Here is a 16,476-nt window from a genome sequence, read left to right as displayed (position 1 = left end):
ACAGTCGCTAGTCCTTGCTTTACCTTCGTCGTTTCGCCATTGCCATTCTGCCCTGCCAAAAGTGTCCTTGACAAAATGGCAACAAATTTCACTGTTGCTCACTTTGCGGTAAGGAACAGGTACAGGTACGGCCAGGGCCACATCCAGAGACTGCGACACCGCTAGGGGTAGCATGATTGGTCATACATACAAATATTTATTATCCCAGGACTAACCTATGGTTTAGGATTCCCTGCTAAATGTTTGGGAAATGAACGATAATGTGGCGGAATAACTGAAATTTTCCATGTGAGTAATCGGCAAGTGCTTCACGAAACTTTCAATCCTTCCATGCACCGTCAATTTCCTAGATCACTTCATTATAGCCCTATCAGACAGCCGTCGATCTGTGTGGGGGAAAGGTCATGATGCGTAACCCTCAAACATATTCATTTTAACCTTTTTTGTTTCTTGTTGTCTTTTTTTTTTTTGGTTTTTGTGTTTTCTCTTTTTTGGAATCCAGTCAAACGACGAAACATCACATCGACAAAGTCAAACCAATAAACTCTTGTTGTGTGCATACTGACATGAAGTATGCGGGGTGTGGGTGTGTGTCTGTGTAGGTGTGGGCGTGGTCAGACTAAACGATAGCACGTAGAGAGCGTAAAGTAAATGGTAAAAGTTCAAGTCGAAATTTCTGATGAAATGAAATTAGTTTTCGCTTCAAGTGTAACTTCCGTTCACTTGTTATGTAGCAAGCAGCGAATGACTAGACGAAAAATTGAGCAATTTCATCGTCATGGAAGCTTGTGCAACTCTGTTTCCTTTCTCACTCCCATTATCCGTTCCCTTCTAGAGGTTAATCTGTATACCACGATAGCATGTCGTGTGATGACTTTTATCCTTCCTCCCCCTCTCCCCTCACATTTCCAATCGCTCGCTCTATCCCTTCTGCACATATAAATGACGGCAAAAGAGACATCGATTCGCCTTCAAAAATCATTCGCTCTTTTTTTTGCTTTTTGTATTTCTTGTGATTTTTACTCTTGTTTTGTGACCACAGAAATTCGTGTGCATATATGTATGTAGGATAGACTTTTTACCACCACCACCAACAAAAACAACAACAACAACAACATTTCATAGGTAGAACAATTACGATTGCATGTATTGTATGTAGTTTTGCCACAATGTGTGGGAAAAAGTTGTTGTCAAGTTGGTTTATCCCTTTGTTTGCCACAGTGTCCTTAGATCGCCAACAAAAATTATGATTCGAACTATGAAATTGCACAAAAATCAATCATCATATAGCAAGTTATTCTCAAGCTCGAAATTGCTCATCCATTTATGTAATGCCAGAATATTTAGTCTAGAAGTAAAGCTGCCAAATACCTCTACCTTCTCCACAACAAAACAGGACAAATATTTCACTCCAATGCTGATCTCATCTCTAAGTCAAGACTATCGTAAGCGGACTCCAAAAAGGACCAACTCATTTCATCAAAGACTTACATTATCGCCTTCAAGTAAACCAGACGATCTTTGGTTCCATTCAAGGATAAACTGAGAACTTCCAAAAATTTTAAGCAAAGTCCTCAAATTTCGATGCGTAACACAATAAAGATTGATGTACAATATAATTATATTCAATTCAATTCTTTGTTTAGGTGAACCACAACCAGATCATCTATTATCTATCTATTTGTTATTGTTACTGAAACAAAATAATAATTGTGGCATGCAGTCCTTCGTAGATGAGTTGGGCCCAGTCCTTTAGTCTACTGAATCAACCCAAGGAACACCAACGGGTTTCAATCCCAGATGGATGTAATTTTCGTCTAAGCCGAAAGTTGCCAAGGTTCAAACCCTTGTCTAAGTTAACTGAACTTAAAAACTAGGTCTACATTTTTGAATTAAGCGGCAAGGCTTTTCGTTTACGTTTTTAATATAATCAAAGATTGATAAATATTTTCGTTATTGATCGATGGCAAACATTGGTATTGTATGGCATAAATAAATTTAAGCTTCTAGCACCGTAACCATCTCCACAATCAAAGTTGAACATTTTAGTATTAGGTATCAACAATAAACGATGTATTAAATTACTTTAACCACTGTATAACGACCATGTTCATACTGTAAGGAAGCCTTCATGGCACACAGACACACACCAAAAGCGAGGGATAGAGGGAGAGAAGAACAGAGATAGAGAGCTAGAGAAAGACAATGAAGGAGACGTTTATATGAAAAGTTTGAGTATCAATCAATGAGAGTCAATCAATCAATCAATCAAACTAGTGGAACAATGACGCAAAACAACGAGAACAACAAGCAAACAACTTTACACATACAAGTATCGTTTACTGTACTTTAAATTGGAAAATGCTTGCAGTTACCTTTGACTTTTCTACTTAAGGGGAAAATTCATAATTTATTTTCAGTTCATTATTTTCTGGAATATCTCTTCCTGTGCTCAGAACTCTATTAGTTTTGTATCTAGCTAATGGCCTTAGTCTCCCCCAGTCTCCCTCATCCAATATACACTTGCTAACAAAGGGTATTTCGATTGTCAATAGATATGGAAGTGATTCCTAGAGGCCTTTTTGTAAAGAATTTGTTTATGAATTGAGATTTTTTTTCTCCAAAATTATTACTTGGTTGAAGTTTGCACCGATTTATCATGGGATTAAAGTTGTTCAAGGGTATTGCTGCATGTGTACTTCCCATTTTCTCTGGTTTCGTATTGAAATTGAAACTGAGAAATGTTTCCCAACCCATTGGAAACTATTTGGGTACGTAAAGTCAGTCAAGAAGAAAACCAACAACAACAATTTATGCCATTAGCCCTTACAGAGTGCACAGTTGCCTTTGCCCCACCGTTTTTCCTTTCCCTCATCCACATCAACCACACCCACACCCACACCCACACACAGCCAAGCACTGAAATGCGCTTCAATGCAAAAATGACAGTTGAGTTTTAGCTTTTGCCTTTTTTTTGGTCCTTCAGGGTGAGTGGCCTCTGCAAAATCATTTGGGGGAATGCAAAAATGCATTGCAACTATACCAACAACTACAATAACAACAATAACAATGGCAAGAACAACAAGAAACTTGCCTGGCTGAGTAAAGAGCGAGGGAATACAAGAAAAGATAGAGAGTCAAATGGATGAAACATAAAATGCTTGCATAGATGAAAATTATTTAGTATCCAAGGATAAAAATGATGATATTTTTATGTGCATTTTATGGTTAAATTTAGGCCAAGCAGCTAACAGAGTGCTTTACAATAATTGCTCTCTATATCTACTTGTATCTTATGCATATATGCAGAAAGCAAATACAAAAACAGCAGCCGCCCGTTATCAATTGTCGTCCTGTTGGCGATTAAGCCATGTGTGAGTTCAGGTTATCTCAATTGAACATTATTGTGATAAAAAAAAAGGAACTTGAGTGTTATCCCACGGCCTACTCGTTTACTTAGTTAGCCTTTGGCCCCTACTAACATGACTGTATCGAACTGTATTGACCAAAGGAGTTCACATAAACTTGGAATGTCTCAAACTCTTTTTCGGTGTCTTCTTCGCCTTCTTGACACTTACTTTTATATCAGTCTGCATGTGTGTGTAGGTAGCCTTTTAGCAGAGCGAACCTTGTGTTCTATTCATGCGAACTTCATGACATTCGAGGGTTTGATGTATCATAATCAACTCAGCGATCGATTCAGCGATTTTTCGTATAGAACTAAATTGGATTGCCATTCATTATCTCACGTAGGTTACAAATTGTTAACTTTCTACGAGTTGACTCTATCAACTCAGCTTCTCCTGCTGATCAAGAATATATGTATCTAGAAACGTCTCCCTCTGAGATGTTTGTACATCTGACGAATTGTCTAATACCGTCTGCAAGGGTATAAAAGCATAATTTTAAATAAAGAAGAGGTTCAAATTGAAAATCTAATTTAATAACAAAAAAAAGTTATAAATGAAGATCTTTAAGGTCTCCTTAGAGTGCCTAGTCCTTTTCGAAAAAAAATTGGGAGGGAATCCACTAGCCTCATTTTTTAATTTACATATGTATGTACAGGGCCACCGAGAGGAAGGGGGAGACGGGTGGGTTTTGCCCCGGGCCCGCAGTCTTCAGAAGGGCCCGCGATACATCACAGTCGAAAATAGCGGATTTATTTGAAGTGAAGTAGGGGGCCCGAACATGGTTACCCCCGGACCCCTGTTTATCAAAAGAGGTTTGTATTTATTTTTATTTTTTAAATATTCTGACATATTTCTTACAAAGCCTACTTAAGGGATTCGACTTCTGACCAGTTTAACAATGCTCTTTAGATTGTTTAAAAAATCAATATTATGATAATATTTTTTGTATCTTGTGTTCTTGCCATAGACTGACCATTTATTAGTTTGAAATCACAATGTTACCAGATCTGAGGAATATAAAGTTTTGACAATTTTAAAACAAATTTTGTGTTTTTAGTCTGATCTAGAAGGCCTTGACAATCGAATTTTTGTCCATGAGCCAATGCTGTACTCCATTCAGTTCAGTTACAAGTCAGACACATACGGATACGGAATACATACTTTTTGATAAATTTTTAAATTTCTAAGTTTTTCATTATTTCGAAATGTTAATCGTACGCACTGAAAGGGATATTTGGGAGCTGAACGCAGCGCTTCTTTGCTGCGTGGGACTGTTTGTGGTGAATGGAAACTTGTGGCCAATGAAACACCCAGCTGATCTGTCGTCTACATTGATTACCTTCTCGACTGTCCTGTTGCTGCACTTCATCCGGGTGGAAGTTATAGGTCCAGTGCAAAATATTTGGCAGATGTGTCTGGATATCGTGCTGTACTATTTGGGAAATCAAATCGTTATGGCGCTGATCTGGGAGCACTTTTGTGTTGCCTTGGCGATCTTGGAGGACCAAACGATTTCGCATCAAGGGACTTCGTCGGTTTTCCTCAATCGTAATACCATATTTATCATTAAGATGACAGTTGCCCTCCTGATTACATACAAATCAATAAGATTGATCCACTTTATGGATTACGTGCAGCTATGGCAAAGCTTTACATTCCCCAGTTCTAAACAGGCGCCGAAAATCAAGCACACTGGGAGAAATCCAACACCCGCCCGTTCATCATCGAAGACCCGTTCCCGTCCCAAGCGTCGTGCACGCTAAGAAGGATATTTTCAGCATTTCATTAAATTAAATAGTTTTGAAAGTTATGATATTAAAATTATACGCAATATATGGATTACCGCCGAACAAGTAAGGTAAAACGTGTTTTGAACTTTAAGAAAGCGGATCAAGCGATCGGTCTGCTTTTAAGGGTAAAATAGTACAAATCTAGTACTTGGAACTAGCCAAGGCTAGTAGTCCATGCATTTAGGCACTTTTCCCAAAGTTTGACCTAATACAATTTAAGGGCGAGATTGAAAACTAAATAATTTTTGCATATTCATCTCTTTATCGACATTTGGTGACATTTAACAACTAGCACACTCGAAAGGCGAAACATATCGAAGGCGGCCTTGGTAACAAGTTGAGTTTTGACGACAAATTTATAACTTTTACAATGAATTATCTAAAAAGAATAGGCTTATATCTCCAAAAAGGAAGGGCAACAGCATGAGACCGTTCCTTCAAATACATTTTGTATAGCAAGTCCTTCGAATGCATTATGTCTGCTTATCCTTTAAGGAGTATCGTTCATAAGTAAGGGCATAACTTCAGACGGTTTGGCTTTTAAAGGCAAAGACATTTCGATCACAAGAATCCATTCATCTCCGCGATGCTATAAGTACATAGGTACTTGTGGCATATCTAAATATGGTAAAAAAGGTAAGAAGTATGGGCCAAATAGGTTCTATGGAAGACATTCCACAGTAGTCTAATTGTTAGTGCATTTAGAAAATGGAAGGTAAAGACTTTGTTCGAACCATTTTTAACCATTTTGTTCAGATGTTTCTGTCGTGTGTTGCTAGTTGAATTAATTTTCAAAGCAACCCTGCTCAATCGATAAGGTATTCCTATCGAAAACGTTAAATGCCTATCGATTGTTTCAGTAGTTAGGAAATGGCATAAATCTTCTCTTAACTTCTTGTATTTCTTAGCATATATGAGCCAAGTGGCCTTAAGTTGGGTCTAGGAAGTTTCTTTTTAAATACAGTTTAGATGGTTTTCAAATTAGACACAAATTCCATTGAGCTTACGAAACATTATAGACCAAAAGACATTCCAAAATTGTACGCTTACACATAACAAATTTGATGAATTGAAGTCCTTTGAAATTATTATCGAAATGGACTTTTTTTCTGTCCATGCAGCTTCATTCAATGGAACTGGGAGAGTTCTCTTCTTTTTTTTTTTTTTTTTTTTTGGTTTTTAATGGTATTTTGATTGTGTCATCGCTGCTTTGTTACGCACTGCGACTTGTCTCGTGTGTGTATCTCTTTCCATTCAACTTTGTTCTTGTTCGAGGTGAATGGGTATGCCACAAAAGTGTGAGGACAGAGAGACAGGAAATATGTAGTAGATATAACGTAATTGGATTTATGTATGAGTTCCTTCTCAACATTCAAGTGGTGCCTTCTCTAGAGCACATAAAAAACTTTTTTCCGAGTTAATCAAAAAAAAAAAAAAAACACACACACACACACACTCACTCACACACAACGTTAAAAGAGAAAAGAGGACCGAAAAACAACCCAGAGAAAGGAGTAGGAGTAGGAGTGGCACAAAAAAAAAAAAAAAAAGAAAAGAAATTCCTGGTGCACGTTTTTGGTGCGAATGCATTTTGGTTGAGTTAGCCAGGTGCAAACAATGGCAACAAAAATATGCATACCTGAAATAGAATAGATTTTTATAAGCTACACTATTCCTTGGGGTCAAATCAACTTTCCCTTTTCCCTTTCCCTTGATTCCTTCAGGGAGTAGTTGAATGTACATACATACATTCAGTTGTAAGCAGTTTCAACGCGTCTACTTAAGCCCAATTTATAATCCACCATATCATACAAGGCCGATAGCTAGTTTAACGTCTGGTTAAATATCTTTCTTAATTTTTAGCAACTCTATATTCGGCCTACTTTAGAGATAAACTTTTGACATCTAAAACAAAGGACCTTCTGAAATCTGTGAGTAGATTGTACTTGTGCCTGTGCCAAGATCTAACCAAGAGACTTGAAATCGTTTAATTTAGTCAGTTAATCGTTTAGAAGTTGTTATTAAATGGACTTACCTGCTTTGGGCTCATCGTGACTGGAGTCTTGCCAATATAATTCAGGTATTTATTTATGTTGTTGTTTTGCTTTTCTGCTGGCTGCTAGAAGTGAACCTGTTCTTATTCTCACTTTCCGGCAAGTCATAAGTCATGAGAGCTAGCAATTATTTTTGGGCTCAAAGCGAAAGGACAACAGCTGCACTCTAACGAATGGATGGAGATGAGAGGAGAGAGAAAATAAATTGCCATATTTATAAATAACTTGAAAGCTTTAAGCTATATTTAGTAGCATATTGATGGTGACTTTGCATTACTAAACAAAAGCCAATGGGACGGACCAAGAGAACTGGCAGAAAACAGAAAGCAGAAAGCAAAATGAAAGGATGGGAAGGATGAACAAAGTTGGAATGAAAGTAAGGAAGGAAGGAAGAAATATCCTTTCCTTAGAATTGACCAAAATCAATGGCATTGGCAAGCAAATGCAGAGCACAAATCATAGATTACAATTGTACAATGCAACCTCACAGCTTACACACACACACACACACACAGAGACACACAGGAGATTGTAGGGAGTTTGTTACGTCTGCATGTGTGTGTATGCTGGACTAGAGTGCAACGAGTGGAGTGGAGTGGAGTGGAACGCAGGGAAGGTGCGGTGAAACGTGTGTGAAAGATATTTGTCGCATAACTCACGTGAATGTACGAGTATGAATAGTTGCATATGAAAAATCACCGAGCAGAAAACTCTATCTATATGCATTCGAATGGCCAATGTCCAGTAAAAACCGCAGCTAGCTGAATATGTACATTTTGCACTACAGTGCAAACAAAAATCCATGTCAGAGATGCCAACATTTTGTGAAATCACGACCAAATAGTATATCCATATGAAATAAACTTATCGTGCACACGCTAACAGTATTGTTGCTATAACTCTCTAGAGTTTTGTTAAGTGAATGCTGATAAGAGCCAAAACGAAAAGCGGGAAATACATACATACATACATACCCACATACATACATATATACAAATGTGGGTAAAGAGTAGCCGGAGCATGCAACCAGACGGCGACGCCTGTAGATAAATAGTATGCTAAATAGCATAACCAAATGTAGCCCAGAAAGAAGAGCGTGAGTGGGTGGCATTGGCATTGGCCGTGCCGCTGATGGCGTTGGCGTTGCCGTTTCGCTTTCATGGGGCAGCAGCAGCAGCTACAGAGACGACAACTGCAACTTTTGACTGCCGCAATGGGCCGGCCGCACTGGGCCGCACTGCTGTGGACAATGGTGCATAAATCATGCATAAAAACTGTAAATGGAATATGAAAGCAAACATGGTGGATATACCATAGGTATGTATGTATGTATGTATGTATGAACCCTACTAGTCATCGTCATCTCCACCGTCGTCGTCGTCGTCGTCGTCATTGTCGTTGTTGTAATAGTAGTAGTGGGCGGGCATGATATTGTGCATTGAAGAAGAAACGTTGCAACTCTCATTTGCATTGAAAATTGTGCATTCAATGCAGGTTCTAGAGCTGCAGAAATGCAAGGTTATCAGACTAACAACGGGCACGTTATAATGAGCATGAAACAGCGTTTATATTTCTCTCAATTTCTAAGGTCAACAATTGATAGCGCAGGTCCATGAAGTAATAGTCAAGTTGAAATATTTAATGGCATAGATACCAAATAGATATTTATAGCTTGTAGAATTTTCACATTTTCTTTGGCCTCAAGTTAAAAATGATAACAAAACAATTGCACCAAATGTAAACAATTTCCTCTCGTCTGTTATTCCCTCTCGCTCGCACTCTCTTAATCATATGGAAGGGGACACTTTTTCGTACATGCTAGTTCGTTATAAGAAGATCTGCTGTGAGGTTGCTAACTTTGATGAGATTTCAAACGATTCAGGGGAAAAATGCTTGATACTTTGATGGTTGATGTCCTTGCAGGTGGATATTTGTATATTAATTAAAACTAATTGGCCTTCAAGGAACAATCGAATGACTTACTTATTGAAATACTCATTGCTTCTAATTGAGATCCATTGTTGGGTATCGTCTTAAATTTTGCACTAAACATTGCTAAAATTCCTTACTTTACTTGAGTTGAGGGATCAGAGGAAGGCACAGACATGGATACTCTCAAGGATATTCCATTTGTTGTCTGTCTGCATAAACTTTCAGACGGCTGTGGCATATCCTGTTATCAAGTTTATGTTGCTGTGCCACACAGGTAATTCAAGTTCAATCGTTATGTGGCTCGTATGTTCCTTGACCCGACTCGAACCGAAATTGTTTAACAAATGTATTTACCGTTATGTTTGCCATTCCCAAACAAACATATGCTCTTGTATGGCGAAAAAAATTGAAAATTTCATTGAACCTTTTTGTTTTGATTGAAATCAATAAAGTTGCACATTTTCCAAATGTATTTATAATATTTATTAAAATCTTTTTATACAAATAGGCGAAATTAATTTGCCGTAACTAAATTGTGTGTATATATTTAATTTAGCCGCGGTTTTATTAGCTCAAATTAAGTTTGGTCACTTTTCCAAAAAAAAAAAAAAATGAATAAATAAATAGAAATTCGAATTGAAGCCTCAGGGCTGTAAATACGTTAATTGATTGCCAAATTTGAAAATCGAAATGCAAAAAAAAAAAAAAAAAACATTTTGGGGTCGATTTGAATTGTAACTTTTTATCCCATTGAAGAATCTTTGGGACTCAACTAATTGAGTGTAGTTTTTCTAGAACTTTTAAATGTATATATACATATATTCCAAGTAGAGTCTCAATGCAATTTAGATTGATTTAAAAGTTTCAGTTTTAGTGTTTGATTTTATTCACATTTGCTCAAACTTTTCCAATGGGTTTTCCCTAGCATCCATCATAGTTTGATTGGCATATGTAAAAGTATATGTAGATGGATTCTTTTTATGTCTACAAGCCAGAACGAAACCAAAAAGGGTTTTATGATCAAGAGTCAAACATTGTCACTTTTATTCTTGGTTGATGATTTTGTTTTTGCTTACTTTTCTTTAATCTGAATGCCATAAATCAAGTTCAGTAGATGCGTTTCCGGCTAACAGAAATGGCGGAAATGAGTTGTGAAATGGCGACGAGTGACGAGTTTGGAGTGACGATGACAATGACGAGGATAAGAATATGAGGATTGGGGAGATGGGGAGATGAAGTGGGAGATGAGGACAAGGACGAACCACTGCGAACTGCGCCCAAGGAATGATTAATTGCTGGAGCATGGATGGGCCATATAACCCAGACAAGGACAAGACAAGCAGCAAGAGCCAAGTGCCAAGAGTCAAGGGTTGAATTCTTTGAAGGAGTCCGATGCTCCAAAAAACTTCCCAGTATGGCCAAACAAAAACAATTTTTCACTGCGCTTTCAACTTGGCCTAATTGAATTGCCAAAAACTAAAGCTGTCAGAAATATGTGTGTGTGTGTGTGTGTGTGTGTGTGTGTGGGCAGGGACTTTTGCGAAACCAAGCCAGACCGCAAAATATATTCAAACACACATGAGAATCCAAGCGGATGTGTGTGTGTGTGTGAGAGAGAGTGAACATTCAAAAAGATTAATGAGCCCAAATCATTTCAAACATTTTTCAAAAATTGTTTATGAAAATTTCAGTGCACAAGGGGCAGGATAGAAGGGGAATACAGAGGGAGCAAGCGAAAGCGGGGAAAAGCATTCAACATTAGACATAATTTGTTTTGCATGTGTACACCGAAACTCGTTCTATGAACTCTTATGTACACTGGCCAAACACAAGAAACCGCGAGTGACTAAAGCGTTAAAACTAGTTGCGAATCATAAAGAAGATTTCAAGATCTTCACCAGAGTTCCGTTTGTAGTTAAGAGTTAATAATAAAGATTGAAATCTAATCAAACATTTCTATTAAGATTAGTGATCTTTCAATTGAATTAGATGCATTTCGGTGCATTCTATTTCTTTAAGTGTATTGCCTCGAGGTTAGTCAAATTTAATTATGCGTAAGTGAAATCTGTTTTTGTTTTGAACATCGTGTGCATATTCACATATTTAGTTAAATGGCCTGCAAAATGTTGTTGTTCTTCATGGACATACATATATGGTAGACTGAATCGAGTTAAGAGAGCAAAAGAGAGAGAGAGAGAGAGAGAGAGAGGGGGTCCTTTATCGAGACTCGTGGTGAAATGCTTTCCAAGTGAGAAAGTCGTTTATTGATGTCTTATCTGATATTAAGTTGGCTTATTCTACGATTATTTCCCACACATTTACTCAGAGTTCTAAAGAACTCTGAGCCTTTGTTAGTTACCACAAAGGAAAATCCTTTCTCCTGAATCTGGCTCTATGTATAAGCTGTAGCTTCGAGGGTCAATGGCTTTTTTTGGGGAATAAAAAATAAAGTGACTGGCATTGAATGTGACAGTCTGAGAATGAACTCATTGAAATCGTGCAATTAACTAGTTAGTAAAAACTTAACTTAAAGAGCAACAGCAACTAACCAGATATGTGTAGGAATATGGGAATGTACTTAGCGTTAGCATCAACTTACACACTATGGAGGTAAGTGGCTCCTAGTATAGACTTTGATTTGTTTCTGGCACAAAGCTCGTCTGACACGGAAACGAGCTGGAAATTTAAATTGCTCTTCGGGATTCTTTTTTTGTGTCTTCTTTTCGTTTTGTTGGTAGCTGCTGCTGCTGCAGCTTCTGAACTATCATGTACACTTACAGTCCGCACAAATCGTTTGGCAGAATGGCAGAAAGGCAGAGAAGGAAAACTGTAGACGATGTCAGAGCACGTGCCCAGGACTAAACGGGGGGTATATGGGGAAGCGGACGAAAGACGAAAGAGGTAAGAGGTAAGGTTAGGTAAGACATTTAAGCAGCGCCCATAAATCTTGTTCCAATAAAATCGTGCAGCCGTGCACTTTGAAGTATTTTGTGACACATGTACATACATATGTACACACATACATACATATATACATAGCTGATTACGTACATAGGTAGGTAGGTAACTTGATAGATCTTAACAACCAAGAAGCTATTTAGTTTTGTTCCTAAATAACTAAACAGGCACACATACACACACGCCCACATTTACTTCTATGCAAATAGACGCTGTTAATTATGTGGAAATGGAATGGTAAGAGAAAGCGTGGGAGAGGGAGAGAGAAGGGCAAATACAGAAATGCAGTGCGGGGGCTATGCACTGAGTTAATCACCTCAACTTGACAGCAAAAGTTTATTTACTTACCTGATGAATGCCTTCAAGTTCTCACAATGATAAACTTGACGTTTTGTGTTTGCTGCCAAACACATACTCGTACATTTGAGTTTCGCTCTCAGGCACAAAGTTAATTGACTTTAACACAAAGTTTAAACACAAGCGATAATGATGATGTTTTCGTAGTTTAAGTTTCTTAAGCTCCTTGTGTTTGTGACCATCCGAAATAGTTTAATTAAAGAATATAACAAAGAGCAACAAAGAACTTAACTTTTTGGCAGTTCCCTTGCTTCTTGTTGGTCAACTTCTCTGCTGCTGTATGAGCAACCAAACAAATGCATTCCACATCCATTCATTCACCCCATCAGGGAGATAAACAATATAATGTCCTCACTGAATGTTCTTAAACCTTTAACCTTTAACCTAATGGTTTTTTCGCCTGAAGGGAAAAAACTTGTCCCCAAAAAGTATGCAATGGGTAGTGGAAGTTTTAGAGGGCAAATTTTCATTCATTTCAATTCATTTTTTTTTTTTGTTGTTTTTTGGCATAAACTCCAATTTAAATGTCGGAGGTATGAAAAAATTAGAATTCTGACTTTTTTATTTATATAATTGAATCACGGTTTTATTCCGATTTGTTTAAAATTATAAATGTTTGTATTATTGCATACTTTTAGTCGTTATTTTTCTTGTTGTTTTAAAGAATTTAAGGAAATTTGGACTAATAAAAATCTTTCTTAAGGATTTTAGCCTGAAAATGAATTGAAACATTATTAATACATTTTAACACTGGGCCAAATCACTAAATTTTTTGGCATAAAGTCAAATGTAATTATAAAGTTGGATTCGAGCCTTTATTTACACCTTCAATGCAGCAAACGGGATGGTTAGTATCTTTGAGTGTCTACTTTTTCACTTTATTTTGATATACTTTACGATTTTCAGACACAAAAAACTATCCACTTTTTATAATATTTATCGAATCCCCAAAAGTATATGTATATAAAAATTTCTCGTCAATTTCCTAATGAAAAAGAGCTGACTAATCATCATCATACATACATATATGGACTAACTAATTTAAGTCTATTGAACTTAAATTACAATTTGTTTCCATGAAATTTTCGACTTTGTGGCAATTATTTGGAAACTTGGCTTAGTTTTCGTTATGGACAGATAAATGTGAAGAAAATTGTTAACCCAAAAAAGTATGCTATAGTTCTTAAGATAGACAGCATTAATCTTTGGTCTCCAAGTTTTATTATCTTGTCTGAAGTACAATTAGGAATTGCAATAAATTTCTCATTATTGACATTCCAGTGGTAGTCCATGGGACAGATCTTTAGCTTGTTAAATTAAAAATGTTTCGAAAATTGCCGGAGCATTGCATCATTCATTAAGTGATGTCAATTGCGGTCTACTCCAACATTAGCACCTCAACCCCAGGCATTAGATCCAGCAGGCCTGGAAACAGAAAACACCACTCGATACTCTGGTAAGTGAATCAATAGAGCTTAGCATATCAATTTCTATGGCTTCATGGTTTTCTTGTTGTTGTAGATGTTGTAGTTGTTGGTTTTGCTGGTTTGTGTCAAACCAATTTTTGAAACATTCACAGTCGTCAATCATCATGGAACGGTGGCGCAACAAAGTGGCGGTAGTTAGTGGCGCCAGCTCTGGGATTGGAGCGGCCTGTGCTAGGGCATTGGTCGGTGCCGGTCTGGTTGTTGTTGGGCTGGCCCGACGCCAGGAGCTGGTTGAACAACTGCGATCTGAATTGCCCAAGGACGAGCAAAGGCAACGCATGCATGCGGTCAGGTGCGACATAACGCAAGAGTCGCAGGTGCTCGAGGCATTCGATTGGGCTAAACGCCAATTGGGCGGCTGCGATATACTTGTAAGCAATGCGGGCATTATTGCCACCGCCGAATTGAGTGGCCAGAATAACACAGAGCCTATGCAAAGGACATTGCAAACGAATATCATGGGCAGCATGTATTGCATACGCGAGGCTTTCCAATCGATGAGGCAACGCTCGGCCGAGGGACATGTGGTAATTGTGAATAGTGTGGCCGGACACCAGGTACCCAATTTGGGACCCCAATTGCCATCGTTGAATATTTATCCAGCCAGTAAGTTCGCATTGCGTGCCATGAATGAAATTTATCGTCAGGAATTTCAACGTCATAAAACCCGCGTTCGAGTATCGGTAAGCAGTTAATGGATCCACATGGATTGATAATTCGGCTATTTAACCCCGATTTCTGTCTTCTCAGACCATCAGTCCGGGCATTGTGGATACGGATATTTTGCCCGAACAAATTCAGGGTGTCATCAAGCAGCATATGCCCATGCTTAGATCGGAGGATATAGCCGATGCGGTACTCTGGACCATTGGAACACCTTCAAATGTACAAGTAAGTCGTCGAATCTTTCCCACTGAATTGAATGAGTAGTAATTACATTTTGGTTTTCTCCAGGTTCACAATATTACAATCAAGCCGCAGGGTGAAAAATTTTAAATCACCTGAATTAAATTGAAATAAAACGATAATTGGGAAACATTTCAATGTCTTAGTTAACTTTGAGCCAATTGTCAGATTAACTGAAATTGTGTTACAAATTTACACAGAATTTGTATTAAAGGTCCATTTTTTTTGGGATAAAGGAAAATGAAATTTTGTTGGTCCCCAAAGAAAAACAGGGTTCACTGACTTTGCCCAGCCAGTCTTTAACTAAACTCTTTCAGTCCAGTTAATTCAATTACTAGAAAACCCATCTTCATGCTACACAGTTACCAGTTACCAGTTACCAGCTTTGGATGTTCAAAGAGCAGTCTCTGGCGCCATTAGCATACGGCCGGCAACCAAAGAAAGATTACAATGAGTGGGAGGACGAGAACGAGGACGAGTAACAGCAGATGACAACATTGCTACGATGACGACCCATTCGCTACAGCCCACTTATCCTTTTAATCCATTTTCATTGTGTGTCACATGGCCTCCAAGTACTTAGACTGAAATGCACCATGCTACATGCTCCGTGTTCCATTCACCATGTCTAGGCGGCAATCCATCTACTTCTATACCGCTTTCACAACTACCGAGTCTGATTTGAATGTGAGATAAAAAAGAAACAAAAACAGGAAAGGGAAAGGGATTGCCAGCTTCAGGCACCAGCCTCCCACAGTAAGAGATCCAAAACTATACAACATTCTGTTCCAAAAAATTTGTTTGTCGGTTTGGGGGCAACTGGCGAATAGGTCAGCAGGGTAGAAGATTTCGGTCTTAACTTTGTTTTCTGTGTTGGGACAACTGTTGATCATTTACCAATCCAATGAGCTGTTTGTCACCCACACCAGCAACAACAACAACAATTACAGAAACAACAATGACAAAAGACTGGCCAGAGAAAAGGAAAACCCCACGAAGCACAGATGTGTCTGTGTCTGTGTCTGTGTGTGTCTGTCTGTTTGTCTGCCCATTGGGTTTAAGCTAAATGCCTTAGAATTTGAAATGAAATTCAAAGAATTTTGCCATGTTCGAGGATGCCCAAGTTATCTGCATATGATTTTTGTGGCATATTTACTTAAACCTTAACAATTCAATTAAAACTCTTTGAAAATTTACAAGGATTCAAAAAAGAGAGAAACATGATGAAACTATCGAATGCGTATATCGTTTCTCCCTGTCGTGAGGACTTGATCACTTAGAACTAGGTAAGAACTACCAACTTTGTGGAATAGACTGCATTTGAGGATGGTGAAATGTCCAGTCGCTGGTTCAGTTACTTGGTTTACCAGGTGAAGGTCGTCAGTTTCAGGCCATCGTTGAGTATTTGTTGTTTATCAAAAAGCAACAGCAACAATAGCACTAAGAATACTGTTATTCAGTTATTCAGCGCACGCCTTCACCTTTGTCATCGCTTGATTCTGGTTCTGGTTCTGGTTCAGCAACAATTTGCTGTTGTTTCAAGCGGGGGCGTGATGCCAGTGTTGGCCCATTCTTCTTCTGC

General features: G+C 38.1%; 2 protein-coding genes and 1 long non-coding RNA gene across 3 annotated transcripts; all 3 read left to right on the top strand.

Annotated features, from left to right (window-relative positions):
* Window positions 1-4,615: 4,615 nt before the first annotated feature.
* Window positions 4,616-5,173, top strand: LOC137583625 (uncharacterized). The gene has a single exon (XM_068298714.1). It carries the CDS (start codon window positions 4,616-4,618, stop codon window positions 5,171-5,173), a length of 558 nt encoding a protein of 185 aa, XP_068154815.1.
* Window positions 5,174-6,869: 1,696 nt separating this feature from the next.
* LOC137583679 (uncharacterized) lies at window positions 6,870-7,866 on the top strand. Its single transcript, XR_011033430.1, has 3 exons — window positions 6,870-7,131; window positions 7,197-7,280; window positions 7,359-7,866. It is a non-coding gene; the product is annotated as an uncharacterized lncRNA (long non-coding RNA).
* A 6,226-nt stretch (window positions 7,867-14,092) lies between these two features.
* LOC137583544 (farnesol dehydrogenase) lies at window positions 14,093-15,026 on the top strand. Its single transcript, XM_068298614.1, has 3 exons — window positions 14,093-14,671; window positions 14,739-14,879; window positions 14,943-15,026. Exons 1-3 carry the CDS (start codon window positions 14,093-14,095, stop codon window positions 14,982-14,984), a joined length of 762 nt encoding a protein of 253 aa, XP_068154715.1. The 3' UTR covers window positions 14,985-15,026.
* The last annotated feature ends 1,450 nt before the right edge of the window (window positions 15,027-16,476 follow it).

This window comes from Drosophila tropicalis, unplaced genomic scaffold (genome assembly GCF_018151085.1).
Source record: "Drosophila tropicalis isolate 14030-0801.00 unplaced genomic scaffold, ASM1815108v1 contig_867, whole genome shotgun sequence".
In the NCBI taxonomy this organism is placed as follows: domain Eukaryota; kingdom Metazoa; phylum Arthropoda; class Insecta; order Diptera; family Drosophilidae; genus Drosophila; species Drosophila tropicalis.
The sequence above is the reverse complement of the archived record's forward strand: the minus strand, read 5'-3'. Positions and strand labels throughout refer to the sequence as shown.